The sequence below is a fragment of the Panthera leo genome, chromosome A3 (genome assembly GCF_018350215.1).
Source record: "Panthera leo isolate Ple1 chromosome A3, P.leo_Ple1_pat1.1, whole genome shotgun sequence".
In the NCBI taxonomy this organism is placed as follows: Eukaryota; Metazoa; Chordata; class Mammalia; order Carnivora; family Felidae; genus Panthera; species Panthera leo.
This window is the reverse complement of record NC_056681.1, coordinates 39,159,679-39,183,836: the sequence shown is the minus strand read 5'-3', so window position 1 is coordinate 39,183,836 and position 24,158 is coordinate 39,159,679. Positions and strand designations below refer to the sequence as shown.

Here is a 24,158-nt window from a genome sequence, read left to right as displayed (position 1 = left end):
ATGAACGATCCCCAGAGGTTTGGCTCTTGGGCCCTCCACTGTGCTTCCAGTTGAGGGGCAATCTCAAGTGTCTTAGGCCTGTGGGCACAGAGTCTTGGCTGAGATCCAAGGGACAGCAGCAGGGATTTCTGCCACAGTGATGGCGAAACAGTGTGTGCCTTACTACAGAGGTGGTCGCTTCTTGTAATAAAAACAATATTTATGTAGAAAACAAAAAAAAAAAAAAAAAAAAAAGGAAGGAACTGAAGGAATTTAGTTGAGTCCTCCAGAGAGTTAATTCAAAATCACCCATTGTTATTTCTCAGTGAAAGAGAGAGGGAATGTGCCTTTGGGGCTGGTTTTAAAACTGCTAAAATCATTGTTTTCGGGTCTTACTTTTTAGAATGAGCTTTATACAGAGAAAGGCTTCCCTCCCCAGGCACAGAATGGAAATTTAACTCCCACACAATCCACAACTCACAAATTTCTTCAGAATCAGGCCAAAAAGTGTGATAAGCTGTGCACAAAATTATACACTTTTGGTGAAAGTATTTTAAAATACAAGCTCAACTGAATAGAACAGTATCTTTATTTACTTATATAAAGGTCAGTATATTTGTTTACTGTTAAAATTTCTAAATAAATAAACCAGTTTCTAAATTCAGCAGAATCAAAAATTGCTAAGAGTTGCAAGAAAAATAAAAATCTAATATTGACTAAAGACATCCTTAATAGGAGCCAGGAAGGCCATTTTAAATATAAACTATAAGGGTTAGAGAAGTACCAGGATTCCAGACGCCTTCCATTTGTTATAACAGCCTTATGGTCAACTTTCCAATAAAAAGATCATGTTTGAGACTAAAGAGGAATTGGTCGAACCATAGATTTTTTTTCAGTGTGTGGATTAAGTAAATTACACAAATTATACTTATAAACCACATATTACAGCTATTATGCTTTGCTGAACTCTGTAGTCAGTTCTTTAAACAGTAACATAGTTCTTTGCCTTTGAAATTGTAATAAAAAGTTTAAGAAAATATTCATTTTCTGTTTGGAATGAATTATCAGACTTCGTGGTATCTTCATTTTAGTGAGACATTTAACAAAACCTTGCATGATATTTTCATAAACTCAGTGAAACAATGGAAATGTGGGCTTTGATGATAGTAAGTAAAGAGTAGACTCATGGGTCGATGCCAAGGTGAAAGCAAGTCTATGGCAATCCACCAAAGGATTCTGCCTATGACTTTGTATTCTTCAATATTTCATCAACTATTAAGTTGAATGGATAAGACAAGATTATTTTTAATATAAAGCATGGAAAATTATATTATCAGTGATATACATAAGAGTGTGGGATGAACTCCTAAAAATGGTGACAGGAATTATAAATTTCCAAATGAGTAGAATCTTGAAAATATTAGGAACACCAAGACAGACTTTTACAATTATATTATGACAAAAAATAGTGTTATGATTCTGTCAAGAAGAGGTGCAAGGAGAAAAAGTGAGAAAGTAAATGACCTAAATGTAAATGACCTAAGTCATCTATAAAATAGCAAATGTACATATAATGTATGAAATATAAAAATTAACCACAACTGGTAGCAATTTATCAAGAATTATAATGATGACAAGTTATGTGAATAAAACAGCAAAAATAATTAAAAGCGGTTGTTTATGAAGGGAATAAAGAGTAGCCAAGAAAGGAGCAGGACATTGATGTCTATATTTTAAGCCATCAGAAGTATTAAAATTGTCATTGTTAATACAAACACATGTATTTTTATTTTTTATTTTATTTTAGAGAGAGAGAACATGTGAATGGGGGAGAGGGGCAGAGGGACAGAGAGAATCCCAAGCATACTCCACACTGAGCATGGAGCTGACAGAGGGCTCAATCCTACCACCCTGGATCATGACCTGAACCAAAATCAGTTGGACACCCAACTGACTGAGGCACCCAGGCACCCCTGTATTTTTAAATATATTAAAATTTAAATTTAGATACTAACTTTCTCCCCAAGGAGGAATTGTGTTTAAAATAAAAATCAAATCCTCTCCAACTAAAAAGAAACCAGCTTCTTTGGAAGATGTCAAATTCTGGGTGTGGGACAAGAAATGTACAAGATGCTCTTGAAACATCTTATTATACAAGGGGTCATATCAATATAATACAAGGTGCCATATAATACATTACGATAACAAAGAAGCTGTCAGAAAATACCATGGTCATGACCAAAGGACTGAGCAAACTCAAAATAGGCTACTACTATTGACTCAAGATGGAAAAATTGAGCACTAACATGAATAATTACCACAATGGACTGACATACCTCAAGTATACTAAAAGTCATTAATTCATAATAATTAATAACTAGAATGAAGTGAGATATCCCCACATTCTTCTGGCTTTTGTAAAGCATTGTCATGATTTTTTTTTCTCAAAAATGTCCACATCAATTATTTCCAGTCCCATATACTATTTCAACACCCAACCAACATAATCAAAAAATGGAGTCTATCTTCCCTCCCTCCTATTTTCTACTACCTAGGGGAGATTCTTGACAATTTCAAACAGTAGAGTTTGGTAGAAGTAATGCTACATTTCCGAGGGAAGTCATAAAAAGTATACAGTGCTGCTTAGCTCTTCCTCTCAAGAAGCTCACCCTTGGAACTCAGCCACCATGCTCTGAGAAAACCTATACTATAGGAGAGGCCACATGTAGGTGTCCTGGCCATCAGCCTCAGCTAAGGTCTCAACCAATATCCAGTATCAACTGCCAAACATACATATGAACAAGTCTTCAGATGATTCTAACCTCCAGCCTTTGAGTCTTCCAACTAAGGTCCCCATATGGTGGATCAGAGACAAAAATGCTCACTCTTGACCAAATTATTGACCCACAGAACCCTTAGCATAATAAATGGTTGCTTTATGCCACTAGGTTTCAGAGTAATTTGTTACACAGCCATAGTAACTGGAACAAGGATATTTATATTCAGAATTAAAAGGGTAGAATTCACTTCTCAGAAGCACCTGAAGCAGAGTGCAGCAAACATCTGTTTGGAGTGAGTTCAAATTTTTTGGCCCAATCCTGTTGCATCCCTGGGTACTGAGAGAACTTAACAAATGATGTTATTGCCAACTTGTCAGTGATTTTGAGTGACTAAAGAGGGCAGAAAAGAAGCCACAAGGCTTGGAGGATGTAAAATTCTGCAAATTATGCATAGTGCTGGTGAGTTTAATGGTAAAATTCCCCATCATATTTTCAAAATGTTTGTTTTTGAAAATCCCAGAAAATGAAGCAGTATTATTTGCCAAGCAGCATGAGTTCACTAAGAACAATCTGTATTAAGCAAACTCTATTTTACAGGGTTGCTAGACTAAGAAATCTGAAAAATGTGGTAGAGATGATAATCACATATTTTATCCATTATAAGACATCATCGACTGTAAGTTATATATATTTTAAAATTTAAGTTATTTAATTATATAAATGATGTCAATTAAAGTTTAAAGTTTTCTTACTAGATTTTTTTGTACATTTTTTAGACATTCTAGACATTTTTTAGACATTCTAGACATAGATTTCCATCAGATGTCAGTCTTTGATTACATAAAAAGGTAAATATAAGTTAAGTAAATCAAGGTGCTCCAAAATTCTTCTCATTCAGAATCTAACTGAATCAGTTTTCAACTTAGAAAACTTCCTTGATGACTATCTTTTCTAACATATTATTCTCCATACCCTTAAGAATGTCAGTAGTGTGACATTTCCTCAGGGAGTGTTCCTCGATTACCTCCAGGATTTCTTCCAAACTACTGACTCATTCTACAACTATTAGTGCTGACACTTTCCAATTTGACTAAATTTATACTTTTATCTTTTCTTCGATTGATTGAATCACATGTTGCTAGAAGTTCAGTTCAAGGTTAGCAAGAAGTTTCTGACAATGCTTGATGCTGAACACCTTAATTGTAACCCTTTGTGATAAATAAACTGGTCACAACAGCTTTTCATTCATTAGTTTTTCATCTATTCCTAGGGATTTGGCAATTTCTCCTGTGTTTAGTGGGATAACTTGGCTTGTAAGAGCCATTCCTTCTGCACATAATTTAGTAACAAAAAGTTATGTAGTTTTATCTACTTTGGGGTACCTCCTTTTCTTTAAAAACTTGTAACTACTTTGTTTCCACAGGGCCATGACAGAAATATGGCATCCACAATATAGACCAGATTCAGAGAACACACAAGATGGTGAATATAATCTAAAATATATCACAGGAGGAAGGCAAAATAGGGAATCTTTGTAGTAGAAAACACCAGGTATCAAATAGCTGCCCTCAAGTGTCTAACAGGGCAGAAAGTGGTACAAGAAGGAATTGATTTGTTAGGCACCAAATTACCATACAGTTTAAACAACTAAGTCCTAAGGAACAACTACAATACAGAGATTAATTTTGGTTTACTGTGTGTCTATTAACTTAATAAACTTCCCATCAACAGAGATGTCCGCTTGTATTGGTTAGGATTCTCTGAATTTCAAGTACAGAAAATTCAACCTATCTGGCAAAAGTGTGATTTATCGACTCATTTAACTGTGAAGTACAAGTTATAGCTGCTTTTAGATCATCTGGATTCAGAGGCCAGAATGATGACATCAGGACATACATTCTTGGTCTTTGGGTTTTGCTTTTTTCTATGATGGTTTTATTTTGAGTGGCTTGACCCCCATGAAGGCAAAAACAGTTTCCAACAAACCTAGATATCATTAGCCCTTCTATCTGGAAGTCTCCATGAAAGATGCCAGTTTTTTTCCCAATGATTTCAGCAAAAGTGCCAGATTAGTTCACAAAACCACCCCAAATCACTTATTGCATCCAGAAGGAGAATAATCTGATTGGTTGAACCTGTGTCTAGTGACACAGGAGGAGCAGGGTGAGGAGCCCTGTTGAATCAAATGAACTCAGAATGGAATAAAAGTGGTTTCACAAAGAGAATCCAAGCAGACAAAAAACAGCATACCCTGACCACATCTACATACAAGATTTTATATGCAAAATCATCCCAAAGAAAATTAAAAAGCAAAAAAATTAAAAAGTTATTTTTAAAAATTATCACACAGAGAAAAAAGTTAATTTACTTTTAAAAATAGAAATGATGAGAATTCAAGCTGGTGCATTCACTCTGGAAAACAGTATGGAGGTTCCTCAAAAAACTAAAAATAGAACTACCCTACAACCCAGCAATTGCACTACTAGGCATTTATCCAAGGGATATAGGTGTGCTGTTTCGAAGGGACACAGGCACCCCCACGCTTATAGCAGCACTATCAACAATAGCCAAAGTATGGAAAGAGCCCAAGTGTCCATCGATGGATGAATGGATAAAGAAGATGTGGTATATATATACAATGGACTATTACTTGGCAATCAAAAAGAATGAAATCTTGCCATTTGCAACTACGTGGATGGAACTGGAGGGTATTATTCTAAGTGAAATTAGTCAGAGAAAGACAAAAATCATATGACTTCACTCATATGAGGACTTTAAGAGACAAAACAGATGAACATAAGGGAAGGGAAACAAAAATAATATAAAAACAGGGAGGTGGACAAAACACAGGAGACTCATAAATCTGGAGAACAAAGTGAGGGTTACTGGAGGGGATGTGGGAGGGGGGATGGGCTAAATGGGTAATGGGCACTAAGGAATCTACTCCTGAAATCATTGTTGCACTATAAGGTAACTAATTTGGATGTAAATTTTAAAAAATAAAAAAATAAAATTTAAAAAAAAGTAGAGAAGGATTTCTTAAAACACAAAATGTACCAATGTAGGGGAAAACAAATGGATGAATTTACATTAATATCAAGATCACTTACTAATGAGAAGACACATTAAAGAAAATGAAAATTTGTATAATAAACTGGAAGAAGATATTTTTAACATGTATAACCTATAAAAGATTAATAACAATATATAAAGAACATTTGGAAATCATAAGGAAAGCACAAATAACACAATAACAAACGACCAAATTCATGAGCAAGCACTTGGAGGTAAAGGAAACATATTACCAATCAATATATGTACAAAGAAAGATTTAGTTTCACCAGATATTTGGAAAATACAAATTGCAACATAAAATGCCACTTTAGACCTGTTGACTGACAACATAATAAAAATAAAAATATTAATGTTTGACAATTACCAAATATTGGGAGAAATTTAGATGAATAGGATTGAGAGGTAAAGATTAACTTTTAAAGACCAATCCACTACAAGCTGATCTCCCAGAAATGGAACTGACCTCCTACAAAGCACCATGGAAACCAGCATTGGTCAAATACCTAAGGTGATACCATTTCTGGTTAACCTCAAGGGTTTGACTCCAGCACACTGATTATGCCCCATGATGGACAGTGATTCTGCAAACATGAACACTCATGTCATGCAGCAAATTCTGCCACTCACTCACATCATTATACGCTTGCAAGTAGTAGAAAGGGAATTTGACCTGATCACTGTGAGAGAGAGGTTGATGGTACCATCTACTAAGAAGACTCAACCAGCAAGACAGGACTGGGCTAAAGCTTCTGTTATATCACTTTGCTATTTTACTTTGGACTCTAATCACATTGGGAGAGGAGCTGGAGTAGACTTAACTGTACAGATTAAAAGCCCTACAACCCAAGAACAATCTTCTATCGTCTGACATCTGGCCATGCTAGATAACTGTGACCTATCCCATAATGGAGTAGCCAAAGGGGACTTTCAAGCAAAATTCTAGTTCTTATATTGAGTGGTGAATGTTTAAGTGGTTGTATTTTTTTAAAAACAAATAAGTATAAACAAACAAGCAAACAACAAAACAAGGGCAACCATTTGTGAGCCAGTGATGAGAGTACTTCGTGGCTAAAGACTATGATTAATCCAAACCTGTGCTTCTGGAGGCAAAACAAAAGGAAATATGGCTTTATATAGCTTTAACTTAGGTAGTTAATAACCGTATCTAAAATCCTAATAATAATTTGTGGTGTAGCTACTTTTATATCCACATTTTACACAAAATAACAGGCTCAGAGAGGATAAGTTAATAGCCCAACCCTATGTATCTAATAAAAGTTAAATATCAGATTTGTATGTAAAAAAAAATAAAAATAAAAATAGGAATGATACTGCATTCTTTGACTAGAAGCAGTGAAACTAAAAATTACTGGAAAAAAAGCTTAACTCTTTATAAAGTTTGAAGAGTCCTAATTTTTAGCAAGTAGCAAAGATAAAGTAGAAACTGAAATGACATATTAGGAACATGATAATGACACAACTATATGTAAAAGTTAAGGAATATGGCTAAAGCCACATGCACAGGAAAATATATACCTTTAAATGTTTTTTAATAAACAAGAAACTTAAAAACATATCTCAAAAAGATGAAAGAAAAAAGAAAGTAGCAAAGTAAAATAAAACTAGAAAAGGTAAGACTATTTTAATAGCTTTTTCAGATAATTGTAGATATTCTTTGGTGCTACACCAAAGCCCAACAGTGATAATTTCTTAAAGGTTAATTGCAGTGTGGAATCCAAAATCATATAATGAACTTTTTCCTATTCTGTTACATTAAAAGTAACGGGTCTACCTTGCATTTTGAATGCATTTTTTTACCTATACATGATTTTATAGTATCATACATTGGTTATTTAGAAAATATTGGTTCACTAAGTTATGCAGTTCTTCCAAATTTGACACATTGCTTTGTACAATATCAAAATCATATTTGTTAATACCACCATCATGAAAAGTCTAAGTATTGGAGTGGCAAGCACATGGTAGCAAATACAAGCTTTCCAAAATTCTAATTTTTGCTTAAAAGCTTGAATTTGTCATTGGCAACAGTACTTTCAATCATTTTCATTGAAGTGGCAGGTTTACTTTGTTCATTTTCAAGAAGATGTCTGCCAGTCTAAATGAATGTAGCTTATCCCATTGTTCCTTCAACTAAAGATGGTGTTCCATGAAAAAAAGTGACTATTTAGCTTGCAACTCAAACAAGCATTTCAAGCATTTCCTTGAAACAACCAACATATTTCACTATTGGAAGTGCTTTATGCCTACTTTCCATCTTAGAATATAAAGGGACATTTATTCAGGAGTTGAGACTTACAAAAATGTTTCTACTGCTTCATCAAGGACATTCCTGACACTAGCATTTTTAGTTTTGCTGTGAGTGTGTGGTGTGAAGAATACAATAACAATATAAATGGCAGTTTGGTGTACTTGCTTGATTCATGCCAACATGACAGCAGTTTTATTTACCATTGACTTGCATCATTCATGCAAATGTCAAGATGACAAAAAACACAAATAACATATTTCCATTATTATGAAAATAGTCCATTGAATACGAAGGAACTAGAAGTTCTAGACTTAGATCCATGAATATAAAAAAATTTAGTATATTGTAACAAAGGAATGCCAAATCAGTAAGGGACGGGCTTTAAGAAAAACTACACCATTTCGAAGTATGTGAATGCTTAGAAAGTGGTTTGGAAAGACATATATGAAACTATTATCAAGCATGGGGATGCTTGGGGATGATGGGGATTATCAAGCATTGGTGATGACGGAAGACTTCCACTTTTAAAAAAAATGAGGTAAATAATATAAAATTCACCATCTTGAGCATTTTTACTGTACAGTACAGCAGTATGTGCATCATTGTGCGGATGTCTAGAACTGCTTAATCTTACAAATCTGAAATCCATTAAACAACTCCCCTCTCCTCCCTCTCCCTAGATCTTAGCAAATTTCATTTTGTTTTTTGTTTCTAAGAGCTTGACTACTTTAGAGACCTCATATAAGTGGTTTCATGCAGTTTTTGTCTTTTTTGTGACTGGCTTATTTCACCTAGTATACTGTCCTAAAGGTTCAACCATTTTGCAGCATGTGTTTATATACCTTTTCTATTGTCTGTTTTTTTTTCTTTAATCTTTATATCCTTCCTTCCATTAATTTTGGGTTTAGATTGTTCTTCTTTTCCTGTGTGTGTGTGTGTGTGTGTGTGTGTTTTAAGATGGAAAGTTAGGTTGTTGATTTGATTTGAGATCTTTCTTTTTAAATGTAGACACTTAACTCTATAAACTTCCTCTTAGTACTGCTTTTGCTGCATCTCATAAGTTTTGGTATGTTGTATTTTAATTTTCATTTGTCTCAAGATATTTTCTAGGGGCGCCTGGGTGGCGCAGTCGGTTAAGCGTCCGACTTCAGCCAGGTCACGATCTCGCGGTCCGTGAGTTCGAGCCCCGCGTCAGGCTCTGGCTGATGGCTCGGAGCCTGGAGCCTGTTTCCGATTCTGTGTCTCCCTCTCTCTCTGCCCCTCCCCCGTTCATGCTCTGTCTCTCTCTGTCCCAAAAATAAATAAAAAACGTTGAAAAAAAAATTAAAAAAAAAAAGATATTTTCTAAATTTCCTTCTGATTTCTTCCTTGACCCATTGGTAGTTCAAGAGTGTGATGCTTAATTTCCACATATTTCTGAATTTTCAGTGTTCTTTTTTCTATTGATTTCTAGTCTCATTCCATTGTGTTCAGAAAAGATACTTGGTGTGATTTTGATCTTCTTTAATTTATTCATATTTGTTTTGTGACTTAACATATGGCCTGCCCTGGAAAATGTTCTATGTGTGTGTTTTTTAATTTTATTATTTTTTTAATTTACATCCAAATTAGTTAGCATATAGTACAACAATGATTTCACAAGTAGATTCCTTAGTGCCCCTTACTCATTTAGCCCATCCCCCCTCTGACACCCCCTCCAGTAACCCTCACTTTGTTCTCCAGATTTATGAGTCTCTTGTGCTTTGTCCCCCTCTCTGTTTTTATATTATTTTTGTTTCCCTTCCCTTATGTTCATCTGTTTTGTCTCTTAAAGTTCTCATATGAGTGAAGTCATATGATTTTTGTCTTTCTCTAATTTCACTTAGCATAATACCCTCCAGTTCCATCCACGTAGCTGCAGATTTCATTCTTTTTGATTGCCAAGTAATAGTCCATTGTATATATATACCACATCTTCTTTATCCATTCATCCATCGATGGACATTTGGGCTCTTTCCATACTTTGACTATTGTTGATAGTGCTGCTATAAGCATGGGGGTGCATGTGTCCCTTCAAAACAGCACACCTGTATCCCTTGGATAAATGCCTAGTAGTGCAATTGCTGGGTCATAGGGTAGTTCTATTTTTAGTTTTTTGAGGAACCTCCATACTGTTTTCCAGAGTGGTTGCACCAGCTTGCATTCCCAATTTTTCTATGTGTTCTTAAGAAGAATGTACATTCTGCTATTGTTGGGTGGAGCATTCTATACGTCTGTTAGGTCCGATTAGTCTATGGTGTTGTTCAACTCCTCTGTTTCTTCGCTGAGCTTTGGTCTGGTTGTTCTATCCATTATTGAAAATGGGGCATTAAAATCTCCTACCATTATTGTGTTACTGTCTATTTCTTCTTTCAGTTCTGTCAATGTTTGCTTCATATGTTTGGGTGCTCTACCGTTAGTGCATATATATTTATAATGGTTATATCTTCCTGGTGAATTGACCCTATTATCATTATATAATATCCTTTTTTGTCTCTTTTGACACTTTCTGACTTAAAATCTACTTTTGTCTCATATAATTATGGTCATCTCTTACTCTTTTTGTTACAATTTGCATGGAATATGTGTTTCCATTCTTTCACTTTAAGCCTATGTGTCCTTACATCTAAAGTCTCTTGGGGGTGTCTAGCTGGCTCAGTCAGTTAAAGGTCCAACTCTTGATGTCAGCTCAGGTCATGATGTCACAGTTGTGAGATAGAGCCCTGCGTCGGGCTGTATGCTCACAGCACAGAGCCTGCTTGGGATTCTCGCTCTCCCTCTTTCTTTGCCTCTCCCCCCAGCTCTAAAAAAATAAAGCCTCTTGTAGACATCAGATAGTTGGATATTGCTTATTTTTATCCATTCAGCCACTCTGTATCTTTTGTTTGGAGTGTAATCCATTTGTATTTAGAGTAATTACTGATAAGGAAAGACTTCCTGTTGTCATTTTGTTGATTGTTTTTGTTTGCCTTGTAGTTATTTTGTCCTTTTCCCTTCTTCGTCCCTCCTTTTGTTATTTATTTATTTATTTAGTAATGGCATGCTTTCATTCCCTTCTTATTTTCTTGGTGTATCTTCTATAACTATTTCCTTGTCGTTACCAAGGGGATTACATAAAACATCTTCTAGTTAAATTAATATCAACTTAACTGCAATCACAACACTCCTCTCTCCCCCCACTTTATGTTATCAATAACCCAATTCACATTTTGTATTCATTCACATTTATAGTTATAGTTTTCTTTTATGCTTTTGTTGTTTTATTAAATTCTATACCAGAATTAAACCTGACTTTTATACCACTATTACAGTACTACAGGATTCTGTATTTGTCTATGTATTTATCTTTACCAGAGAGCTCTATATTTTTGTATATTTTTGTTTTGCTGTCTAGCATCTTTTTCTTTCAACTTGCAGGACTCCTGTTAACAGTTTTTATAGGGTAGGTCTAGTGTTGATGAACTCCTTTAGCTTTTGTTTATCTGGGAAGGCCTTTACTTCTCCATTTTTGAAGGTCAGTTTTGCCACATACAGTATTCTGGTTGACAACTTTTTTCGTTCAGTATTTTGCTCATATTAGCCTATTCCCTCTGGCTTGTAATGTTTCTACTGAGATATCTGCTCATAAACTTAAGGGAACTTTCTTGTACATGATAAGTCTCTTTTCTCTTGCTACTTTCAAGATCCTGTCTTTGACTTGTAACAGTTTGATTATAATGTGTCTTGCTGTGGGCCTCTTTGGGTTCATCCTAGTTGAAGTTTATTGAATTTCTTGAATTTAGATATCCATTTCCTTCCTCAGATATGGGAAATTATCAGCCATTGTTTCTTAAAATAAGCTCTCTGCCACTTTTTCTCTCACTATTCTTCTGTGACTCCCATAATGTGTATATTGGTCCACTTGATGGTTTCCCATAAGTCTCTTAGGATTTCTTACTTGTCTTCATTTTTTTTGTTCCACTGATTTCAGGTTCATTGATTCCTTCTTCTGCTTGATCAGTCTACTATTAAAGCCCACTAATGAATTTTTCAATTCAGTTATTATATTCTTTAGCTCCAGAGTTTTTGAAAGAAATCTTTCTTTCTTCCTTCCTCCCTTTCTTCCCTCCTTCCTCTCTTTCTTTCTTTCTTTTTCAATCTCTTTTTTGATATTCTCATTCTATTCATGCATCCTTTTCCTGATTTTGGTTAGTTGTTTATATGTGCTCTCTTGTAGCATTTTGAGCTTAAGATGATTATTTTGGATTTTTTGTATGGTAACTTATAGATCTCCATTTCTTTAGGGTTGAGGGTTTTATTTTTTTAAGATTTATTTTGTTCCTTTGATTGGGCCATGTTTGCCTGTTTCTTCATATGCCTTGTTAATTTTTTCTGTGATATATGTATTTGGAAATATAGCCACCCCTTTATCTTTATAGATTGGATATGTGCAGGGAAATACCTTCACCTATCAACATAGCTAGAGATTCTGGGTATCTCTCAAATCATTTCTGGGGGTGTGTCTTCTTGGGGCTTGTGTTTGTAATTTCCAGTTACAGAGATTTGCTGGTATTTTTCGGGAGCTTGTAGTCTTTTGCTCCTTTTAGTGTCTGTATGTGATATTGCAGGTTCTCTGGGGTTGCAACAAGCTGCAAAACTCCTTTTTCTTCTTAGTGGCCCCAGGCATCTAAAGCATGAGAGTTCGATCAGTGCTTCAGGTCAGATGAGATAGAAATCAGTCCTTGAGTAGCTTCCCAAAAGCCATAACATTGGGCCCCCATTCCAGTCTTCTCTTTTCCTCCCAAAGGAAAAGTCACAAGTTGGTCACTTTCTGCTGATTGTGCCAAGTTGTGCTGGCTTCTATCTGTGGTATATGGGAAATTCTCCAGTCCTGCAATTAGTGGCTGAGCTCTCTTTTGTTCTCAGCAGCTGCCCAGGAATCCATAGTATGCTGGTTCTTCAATCATGCCAAGTCAGGCAAGACAGAAATCAGACCCATGGGTAGTCCCTGCAAAAGCTGAAACATTGGACCTAGGTTCCACTCTTCTCTTTCCCTCCCAAGAGAGAAGTCCTGAGTTGGGCTTTTCCTCTTAATCACACTGTGCTATGCTGGCTTGGGGAGGAGCAATTGCAGGTTAAATAAACGGCTTTCTTTACCTGTATCAATGGATTGTTCGTTCCTTGCTTTGAGTTTGTCTGGGTTACTATGATTTCTTAAGTTGTTGCTGGAGTTCTCATAAAGATTTTTTGGACTGTATATTGTTGCTAAATCAGTGTCTCTATGGAGGAACAAGATCTGGGGCTGCCTATTTCAGCATCTTGCTACACGATTAGACTTTCCTTTTATTCAATACAGTTCTTTGCATTTGAATTTTTTATATACATCGCATTTTCTTTTAAAAATATGAAGACAAATATTCAAATCTAAATTCTAAAATGTTGAAGGAAGAAGTTTTTTCATTGCCACAAAAGGCAAGAATATAAATATCATTGGTTTATAACGTTTCATTATTATGATTTATACTAAATGTCAGTATTAGCCTATTTTCATATATATTATAGAAAACTCCCACTATTACCTTTTCCAATTTCTTACAGCCTTAGCAAAAGTGTAAAAGGATAGTTTATTATAGGATATAAGATATAAGCCAACAATACAATTATTATGCAACAGACATTTAAAATATCTTTTACCACTGTAAATAAGAATAATTGTGAAATAAATGGATTTATTTAGTTTTCCTTTTCTTTTGGGCTTTAGGCATTAGGATTTTTGTCTTCTTATGGAATAGGAATGGAATACAATCAAGCCAAGGTAAAGTTATTCTGTTTTTCCTGGAAAAAACTGAATTTTTTAAAAAGGGATATTGAATAGTCTCCTCTTTAGGTAAAGGAGCTTACTTGAGAGTGGTGGTTAAAAGCGCCAGCTCAATAGTCAGAAGTTTAAGATTAAAATACCATAAGTTTCTTGGAGTGCCTGAGTGGCTCAGTCGGTTAAGCATCCGACTTCAGCTCAGGTCATGATCTCACAGTTTGTGAGTTCAAGCCCTGTGTCAAGCTCCGTACTGACAGCTCAGAGCCTGGAGCCTGCTTCAGATTCTGTGTCTCCCTCTCTCTCTGCCCCTCCCCTGTTCACTCTCTGTCTCTCAATAATAAATGTTTTAAAAAATTTTTAAATAAATAAATAAAATAAAATTTCTTAATGTCCCATACTTTAGATAGATAGATAATATCTCCATTATAGATAGATAATATCTATTTCATAGGTATTTTGTAATGTAAATGAAGTATCATGTACAATGCCCTAAGTCCTCCAAAAATGTCAGCCATCTTTACCAGGGAAGAAGACAAAAGTTGAAATTTATTTTGGAGTAGTTCAAAGTTCATTGCTGGGCAAGGAATAAAAAAGCAATGATTGGTTTGAGCTTCAAATTTAAATGGCAGATCTAGATATAGATTTTTTTTCGTTTACTTTAGGCACTGATATATTACACCTTTGGAAGTGCTGGAGGAAGCATGATGTCCCAAATGATTTTGGTAAGTAAATCAAGTATTCTTGGGCCCAAATGGGCATGTTATAAATACAACACTGTCAGAATATTAAGAATATATATCCTTGTGTTTTAGGGGTACAGATATTTGTCAGGAATCAATGTTCTACAGAATTGTGAAGTTGCCCTAAATCATTACAAGAAGGTAGCAGATTACAGTGAGTATTTCACATAATTTATTTTAAGATAAATAGACTTGCTGAGCAATTAGAAGAATAAATCAATGCCAGTTTGTATATTTATGAAAGTATTAAATGACTATGCTTTCAGCATTTGTTATAGTACAATTCTTTTAATACAATGTAGAGTTTTCTGATTTTATTACTTTTCAAAAGCTTTAAATGAATGTGCTTATCTTTTATTTTTGTTAGAATAAGTCCCCATGTTCTTGTGCTGTGCTTTCATTCAACTGAGAATTTGAATGAAGCATCAATAAATATTTAGCAGTTTTTCCAATTCTAACATTTAGAATGTGGGATGGCTTGTTAAAAACTCTTCAATAAATGGATGTAAGATACATACACTACCAGTCTCTGTCACCACATGTGAGAACAACTTAAGTAAGCATTATTCTATTTAAATAATTAAAATGATCACAAAAAATAGAGCATGAGATTAATATATGTTCCTGGAATCATTTTCAAAGTTGAATGTAACGTTTCATCTTGCACATCATTGAACCAGATGACATAATAGGTTTTTAAATAAAGTCTTCCAAGAAGTGAATAAGGTAAGGTCCATATGGTTAATTTCTATAATCAAAATAATATCTAAATACACAGCTCTGGCATTATTAGGATCTGAGAAAGGAAAGAGTGAAACAACTGCTTTTTAATTTAAGATACTATATATAACAAGATCATTTCATATGCTTAATGAAACTACAATTACTATATATGTTTCAAACTTCATACTTTGTTAGGTTTATTCAAATATATTTATATTTATATTTAGTTTCCTACTCTTTATAGGAAATAATTAAGAAGCTATTACTCTTATATTGTAGTTTCAATCTTGGAAAAGGTCAGTGGTAGGGAGGGTCCGTTGCCTGCTTCTAACATCTGTCTTCTCTCCTTGAGCCTGCTTGGACAAACTCTTCAGTAGGCTCTGATATGTGTTAATACACTATTTGTAGGGACTGCACAAAATAATGAGGTTTCTTGCGCTTTTCTCAGAACCAAATAAACAAAAATCAGTAAATTTCTATCTCCTAAGGGTATATATTTTTTTTCTGTTAGTAGGCCAGGCCTCTGAACAATTTAAGAATAGGCTGAACAGTGTTTTCTCTAAGCTGTTTTCTCTAAGTTATCTCTTGCAACCTTGTGTATTCTGGCTAGTCTCTGTTTTGTTTCTGTTCACAGTTGCTGACAAATTGGAAAAAAGTGAAAGTATTCCAGTGGAAAAAGTGAGACTGACTGAGAGACCTGAAAATCTGAGTTCTAACAGTGAGATTTTAGATTGGGACATATACCAATACTATAAATTTTTGGCAGAAAGAGGAGATGTTCAGATACAGGTAATGTATACTGACAAATTTGGATTTTTAGAAATGCAAATTACAAGAGGTTTGGTTGTCTTGAGTCCTAAAAGGGTTAACAATGCTCCATCCTGAATATGACAGGGAAGAGACACACCCTCCTCTTTCCTTGTTCCCTGCTACTTGCAGTTTCTAAAGCCTATGGAAGAGCCAGGTGTTACAGTAATGGCAATTTTTTTTTTCTTTTGCATCTACTCCTAAAAATTTTACTTTTAAAAGACCTAGATTTTAAGTATAGAACAAAGCACCATCCAGTGTTGACTTTAATATGAATGAACTCTTACCAGCATTCAGAAGTTCTGTCTTTGAGAATGGGAATGGGACAGCATTTGTGTGAGCTTTGAGAGTTAAGAGTAAAGGCTACTAGGTTTATATACCCAGGTGTTGCTGTATACCAGCAGGCCAGCTTCCTGTCACTGAGGAAGCCAGATGGCCAGTATCAATCAATTATCGAATAAAAGGTATCACCTGGAATGTTTTTCTGTTTCTTTTTTAGGCATACCAGCTGCATCAAACTAAAACAGCATACTATAATAAAATCACCAAGTAAATGCCTTATTTTTTTCACTCCTTTTTTTCACTTATTTTTTCAAGTTGTGCTATAATTGGCTTATTTTCTTCATTTAAATTAATGCTATCACTAAAAATAATTTTCAAAAATTGTTGTTCCTAGGTTTCTCTTGGACAATTACATCTAATTGGGAGGAAAGGTCTGGATCAGGATTATTATGTAAGTCATTTCAAGATTCAGTCACATCTTGTGGGGAGGAGAGTGGTGAGGGAGGATAGTAGGGCAAAAAGGGAGGAGTGGAGCATGGAAAAGTTGCTGGGGAGAGCCCATTACTACTTCCTTGGTCAGATCAGTGTTGTAGCTTTTGAGGAAGAACAAAGTTCACCAGAGAAAGCACTTTCCCTAACTGCCTCTAAATACAAAGGAGTAGAGGCTTCCAACAAAACACTGGGGCTGGGGAGTTTCCATGCTCCCCTTGAACCTAGTCTCTTCCCACCCTAACTGGTGTTGGGTGAGGAAGATACCCTCAATTGCCAGCCTTGGACACACCCATTGCCCAAAAACCAGCGGTGGAGAGTCCACATGGGAGTTTCTTGTGAGGGGTCTGAGAACCAGCCTCAGACTGCTTTCAATATAATTAGAAATATTATTAAACATCTTTATAAATTTGCAAAGCTCCTTTCAATCATTTTGCTTAACCTTACCTTATCCCAGCGAGGTTAGAAGATTAATTAACAACTCAAATTTATAGTGGAGAAAAAAGCAAATAAACTTGACCTACACAAGATCTTCAGTAAGATACCAGAGCTGGGGGGATAAGGTCTCATCTAGATTCTAATTGTGGTTTCAAGGCCATGGATCCCCTCAGATCTGAGGAAGTAACTGAGATTCTTTTTAAAAGATGATTTTGCAGCCCTTGTCATTTTATAGAACCTATGTGCTCATTGTCTCAAAGGAACACATACCCTATTTCAACATAGCCCCAATGGCTAAGCAATAGAAATAACTACTTTATTAGGTGGTTACATAAAAGAGTGATTTGTTATTACTTTTCACTTCACTTTATATTATTTTTATGAGTGTAATTTGAGTACACATTGGGTAAATTCATAAAACATGAAAAAATAGGTAGCAATTGAAATAAGCATATGCATCTTAAGACAGCTCAATTGAAGGTCTTCAGATTTGATTAATCTTCATCATAACCAGGGTTCTACCTTCATAGATGAGAAGTTCTAGATTCATAATATTACTCCAGTGTCAGATTTCAGTCTGCAGTGAGGTTCTCATGTTAACTAACAGATACATAAACTGGTAAGAATTGCCCATTTTCCATAAACATGAAATTCCATTGAGTGTGAAGGCACCCAAACCTCAGCTGTAGGGAATACCCTCCAGTTTTTGCAGAATACGTGAAAAACCCTATAAAGCTAAGAACTGGGGAGCACCAGCCACTCTGAATACCAGATGGGAGCTGCCTCCAGATGAGGATGAAATGTAATCCCAACACTGAGTCAAAGATTCTGGTGCTGTAGTAGCAACAGCCAGGCACTTGGGCAACACCAAGGAACTCAGCCAGGCTCTCCTATGCACTCATCCACAGAGGTTTTATTATCTCTATTTTACAGAGGAGGAGCTGAGGCTGGAGGAATGAAGTAAATTGTTTCAAGTATCACAGCTGGGTAGTAATGTTGAGAATCAGAATCTGAACTCTGGGCTTCAACATTCAAAGCCTGTGCTCTTTCCATTAAACTGTACTTCCTTTTGAGCTGGGTGGGGGTGGGAGACATACAACCTCTAAAATCTAGTTTCCTCATTTATAAAACAAAAAGAGGGGCGCCTGGGTGGCTCAGTCGGTTAAACGGCCGACTTCGGCTCAGGTCATGATCTTACGGTCCGTGAGTTCAAGCCCTGCATCGGGCTCTGTGCTGACAGCTCGGAGCCTGGAGCCTGTTTCAGATTCTGTGTCTCCCTCTCTCTGACCCTCCCCCGTTCATGCTCTGTCTCTCTCTGTCTAAAAAAGAAATAAACGTTAAAAAAAAAAAATAAATACATAAAGCAAAAAGAAGGAATGATATAATTTATCAGGTTTCTGACCACTATTTGAAAATTTTCAAATGGTAGTGTTGGGCCCCATACTTCCCATCCAGACATCACCAAAATGCTGGCTTATTTCCGGAACATCTGAGTGGTTCAGGCACATTCTAGGTGCGAGCACAGGCTTGTCCTTCCAGCTTACCTCAGCCTAATAAACCCAAACCTGCATAGAGTGCTCCAGTCAAGGCTTCAAATCTCCAGACTGATTGGCTTATGTATCAATCAGTTTAGGCTGCATCATAAACCACTCCCCAATTTAGATGGCTTAAAACAACAACCATTTATTTAACTCATGATTTTGGCAGGTTAGCAGTTTTGGCTGGGCTCAGCTGAGTAATTCTTCTGATCTCAGCCAGGCTCAACCAACCTTGACTAGGCTTGCTCATGCATCTGTAGAGTATTGGCCAGGGCAGGCTGGTTTATGATGGCCTCATCTGTGACACCTAAGATGACTAGGTTTCTCCACATGCTTTCTTCTCCCAGCCAACTATGCCCAAGCTTTTAACCTAGTAGCCAAAGGTTCTAAGAACACAAGGGTAGAAGGCCTTGGGTTGGAACTTACAAATCACTTCCACCACATTCTTTTGGCCAAAGCAAATTACAAGGTCAGCCAGCATTGAAGGGGTAGTTAAAAGGACTCCTAATGAAGGCACAACGGCAAAGTACTGTGGTCAGTTTTGCAGCTTACCACGACTTAACTGCACCAGAATCAACTTGGAGGGTGATGCAAAGTGGAGAGAGAAGGTAAAAGGATAGACCCAGTTTCTGAAAGGCTGTTACTATAACTCCTCCCATGGCTAGCCTCTCATCTTTCAAGTCTTACCTCTTTAGAAAGGATTTTCTTGATCAACTCTACTGTTCCACTACTCATCCTATTACAGTGTTTATTTTCCTCTAGCCCATATCACTCCCTGAATTATTTTGATCTTGTTTATTATCTGGATAATCATGGAATGTTATTCCATTCCATTATGGAATGGAATTCCATTCCATTATGGAATGGAATGTAAGTTCTTGTCTATCTTGCTCGTTCTATGTATCCTATACTCTGATAGTACCTTGTATATATTAAGTACTTAGTATTTATTGAACAAATGAATAAATGAATGAATGAATGAATGAGTGAGTTAGTGAGTGATAGCATCCTAAGCATTATATGTTGGTCCTCAGCCTGAGAGCCACCACTTGAGCCAGTATGCTAATGCTTTGGTCCACCAAAGAAAATGATTAATGTAGTAAGCTTCTTTATAAATGTAAGTAATGCCCAGTTTACTTCCCAGAAAATTAAGTATCAAAAACCTGGAAATAACTCATTTGCCTTTTTTTTCTCCTCATTGTTTGATTAAATTAATCTCTTTCATGGGTTGTCACTATAAGGCAACATTTTCACCTCTCCCTCCCCCACTACCAAATTCTTAATTATTGAAAAATATTGTATATGCAAGCCTTGATTACATTATCTTGAATTTCTACACATACATTTTAATGTAATTTGCATTCCTAAATATGTACAGGCTCAGCATGAATTGGCTTAGGAATGCTGGGTATTTGGGTGCATATTATTAAAGTGGATATGGCATAATTAAATTAAATCTAGCAGAGGCATAATAATCAGATATGTAAGAGCAACTGCTTTGTCTATCCTGCCACCCATTAAAAAATCAAGAGCTTAATATCATCCCTTTTCAGGATGATTTACAAATTTTGAGATAAAAGGAGTATTTATAAATATTTTCAGTTTAAATTTATTTTCAGTGTTTATAAATATTTCTTGGCATTTCATTCTAGGGGAAATGTTATAAACTGATTAAACTAGGGATTTTCTTGAACCAATGAAAAATCATGTTCATTTTTTTTTTTTTTTTTTTTTTTTTTTAAAGAGACATGGGGGCACCTAGGTGTCTCAGTCGGTTAAGCATCCAACTTTGGCTCAGGTTATGATCTCATGGTTTGTGAATTTGAGCCCTGTGTGGGGCTCTGTGCTGACAGCTCAGAGCCCAGAGCCTGCTTCAGATTCTGTGTCTCCCTCTCTCTGCCCCTTCCCCAGTCACACTCTGTCTCTCTCTCTCTCAAAAATAAATAAAAACATTAAAAAAAATTTTTAGTAAAAAAAAATAGATATGTGTTTAAATAATAAAATTTCTCTTAGCATAATGCCTGGGACATACTATATTTCAACCTATCTAAGACACCATCAATTATAAGATACTTTATTTTGTGTTCTACTGAGAAAGAAAATACACTGCCAATATAAATTATATGATGCCATTGATAGTAAGAAGTGTCTTATTAAAGTGGGGGGCACATCTGAGAATCAGTAAAATATGACTGTAGGTGCTCAGTAAATATTTGAATAAAGGATAGATGGTGTCAGTCTGTTTTAGCCACTGTAACAAAAATACCATAGTCTGGGTGGCTTATAAACAATGGAAATATATTTCTCACACACTTCTCGAAGCTTGAAATCTGGCATCAAGGTGTCAGCATGGTTAGATAGGGCCCTCTATCCCGTTTATGGACTTCTTGTTGTATCCTCATGTAACAGAAAGTGAGCTTGCTCTCTGGGGCTTCTTTTATAAAGACACTAATCCCATTCATGAAAGCTCTGCCAGTCACCTTCCAAAGGCCCCACCTCCTAATACCATCATCTTGGATATTAGGTTTCAACATATGAATTTTGAAGGGACACAAATATGCAGACTGCAGCAGATGATGGATGGATGGATGGATGGATGGATGGGTGGATGGATGGATGGGTGGATGGATGGATGGATATTTAACTCTTTGAGAGCAAGGACCCATCAAAGTAACTTGTGTGATACTTTCACACAGAGCTTAGTAAATGTTTAGTAAATGCAACAGCATTAAAGGTAGGTTAATTTAAAGATAAATAAAAGAGAACTGAAATGCTGAGTAAGTCATGAGAGTGGAGGGGTATAGAAGGGGAAATTAGAGAAAGCTTCAATTCCTTTAGTTCTTATGGGATCATTATATTGAAAGATGGGGAAAACTCCAGGATTCTTATCTTCTGATTCTTATTTGTTTATCTCCTTTAACAGTTCAAGTATAGTTCACCAGAATGACAGTTTTTCCCCCAGAACTCTCTATTGCCAAATATGTATTTGAAAGCCAGATTCTGAAACTAGACTTTGAGAATTATGTCACAGAATCATAGTATGAGAACTATAAGGGACTATAATGCTTAAAATCTAGTTCCCCTGTTTTAGAGATGTATAAACTTACTCTTTCATTCATTCACTCATACATTCAGTCCAGAAATATTTCCTACGTGACTGATATACAGTAGATACTGTACTAAGTACAGAGGATTCAACACTGGGGGAGACAGAAAATTAAGCAAACAATTAAATGTATGGATGTATGCCATGATAGTTACCCACAGGTATTTTGGGTCTTGGCTCATTTATAAGAAATACCTTCATTTTCTGTATTAATAGGAGCAGATAAATGTGATTGGTAAATCATACCTTTGATTTATTTACTGATAGATGATTGATAAATCATACATTGCTACAATTTGCTCCTATCCAATTGACACTTAGGTTATTCTAGACATTTTGGACATCATTTGTTGTCTCAAGATTCCTTTATGATCATAAATTTCCAATGCCTTCTATTTTCTGCCAAATAAAAGAGGAACTTTGGCCTAGTATCCAGGACTGGTATAATATGGCCCCATCATATTCCTGCACATCTTAACTTTTGGATATTCTACTTCAGCCATACTGAAGTAATTACTGTTTCCTAAACACATCTTGAACATTTCTATCTCCATTCCTTGCTCATGTTATTCCTCCAGCCTATGATGCCCTCTGTGCTGGTGAATCCTCTCCATCTTTTGTGAGACCTTTGTCATTTAAGTCCTCTTTCTTGACACCATGAAGGCAGAGTACTAAGTGCATGGGAATTGAATCGGGAGAACTGCTTCACTTTGAGTGTCATTCACTCAAATCTGCTTCACTTTGAGTGTCATTCCTTATACTGCTGTTGTGAAGATTAGGTAAGACAAAGCTTGTAAAACACTTATGTACAATTTCTGTTATTCCATGCCTCTCTAATTCTTTTTGGTGTTGCTTTTATCCCACCTTTCACCTACTGTCATTGCTATTTACATATGTACCTTTCTTCACAGCAGTATTGGTGGAAAACATATGTAGGGATGGTGTTTTTTGTTCATCTATGAATCACCTATAATACTTAACACACTACTACTATATATAGCACTTTTCAATTAAGTTTTTGAAACAAAGAATAAATGAAGAATAGAAGAGATAAATGGATGAATGGGTATATGATTTAGTGAGGTTCAGCACTGGTGGCATTCGTATTTAGTTATGTCCACAAGGCAGACTAACTTACAACAAGGGTGTGATTCCCAAATAAGTTGGCAATATTTCTGGAACAAATGCACATATAAAGGAACTACTCACATTTCTTCCTTAAATGTTCTCTCCTCTTTGGGAAGGAGCAGATTCTTGTATGTCAACCTAGTCAAGGTTTGTGTTTTTTTTGTTTTTTTTTTAATGTTTATTTTTGAGAGAGACAGAGACAGAGTGTGAGCAGGGGAGGGGCAGAGAGAGAGAGAGGGAGACACAGTATCTGAAGTAGGCTCCAGGCTCTGAGCTATCAGCACAGAGCCTGACTCAGGGCTTGAACTCACAAACTGTGAGATCATGACTTGAGCCAAAGTCAGATGCTTAACCAGCTGAGCCATCCAGATGCCCCTAGGCTTTTTTTTTTTTTAAGTCTATTTATTTTGCGAAAGAGAGAGAGAGAGAGAGAGAGAGAGAGAAGCAGAGAGCAAGAGAGAATCCCAAGCAGGCTCCACACTGTCAGCACAGAGCCTGACATGGGATTTGATCTCACAAACTGTGAGATCATGACCTCAGCTGAGATCAAGAGTCAGACGCTTAACCAACGGAGCCACCCAGGCACTCTTAGTTGAGGCTTTTTAAAGACAGAAGAGTTGTGTCCTAAAAAAGACACTTTGGAAAGTGTCTTCATTTCTCATTTGTGGGCCTAATTTCTTTTAATGCTCCATGTGGTTTCTGAGGAGAACTTCTGGGAGGTTAAGATGAAGCCTAAGGAATGGGGCAACAAGGGACAGGTCAGCCCTTAGATGTTCTAGACTGAGCGTTTCAATTAATGTTACAACCTAGAGAGAAGCAGAGGCTAGGCTGGCCTCCTTCATTTTGCTTTAGAAAGAATTAGCCTGAAGTTCACTTCTATAAAAAGACTTGCACTGTTGGTGGGAATGCAAACTGGTGCACCTCTCTGGAAAACAGTGTGGAGGTTCCTCAAAAAATTAAAAATAGAACTACCCTATGACCCAGCCATAGCA

The 24,158-nt window shown here is 36.0% G+C and overlaps 1 protein-coding gene across 5 annotated transcripts in view; it reads left to right on the top strand.

Annotated features, from left to right (window-relative positions):
* Positions 1 to 24,158, top strand: part of SEL1L2 (SEL1L2 adaptor subunit of ERAD E3 ligase) — a 123,257-nt gene that overhangs the window by 73,499 nt on the left and 25,600 nt on the right. For all 5 annotated transcript variants that reach the window (XM_042931643.1, XM_042931642.1, XM_042931641.1 and 2 more), the window contains exons 6-10: positions 13,862 to 13,915; positions 14,578 to 14,637; positions 14,728 to 14,809; positions 16,013 to 16,167; positions 16,862 to 16,918. In XM_042931643.1, the coding sequence (XP_042787577.1) occupies positions 13,862 to 13,915; positions 14,578 to 14,637; positions 14,728 to 14,809; positions 16,013 to 16,167; positions 16,862 to 16,918 (408 nt within the window). The remainder of the gene's footprint in view (positions 1 to 13,861; positions 13,916 to 14,577; positions 14,638 to 14,727; positions 14,810 to 16,012; positions 16,168 to 16,861; positions 16,919 to 24,158) is intronic.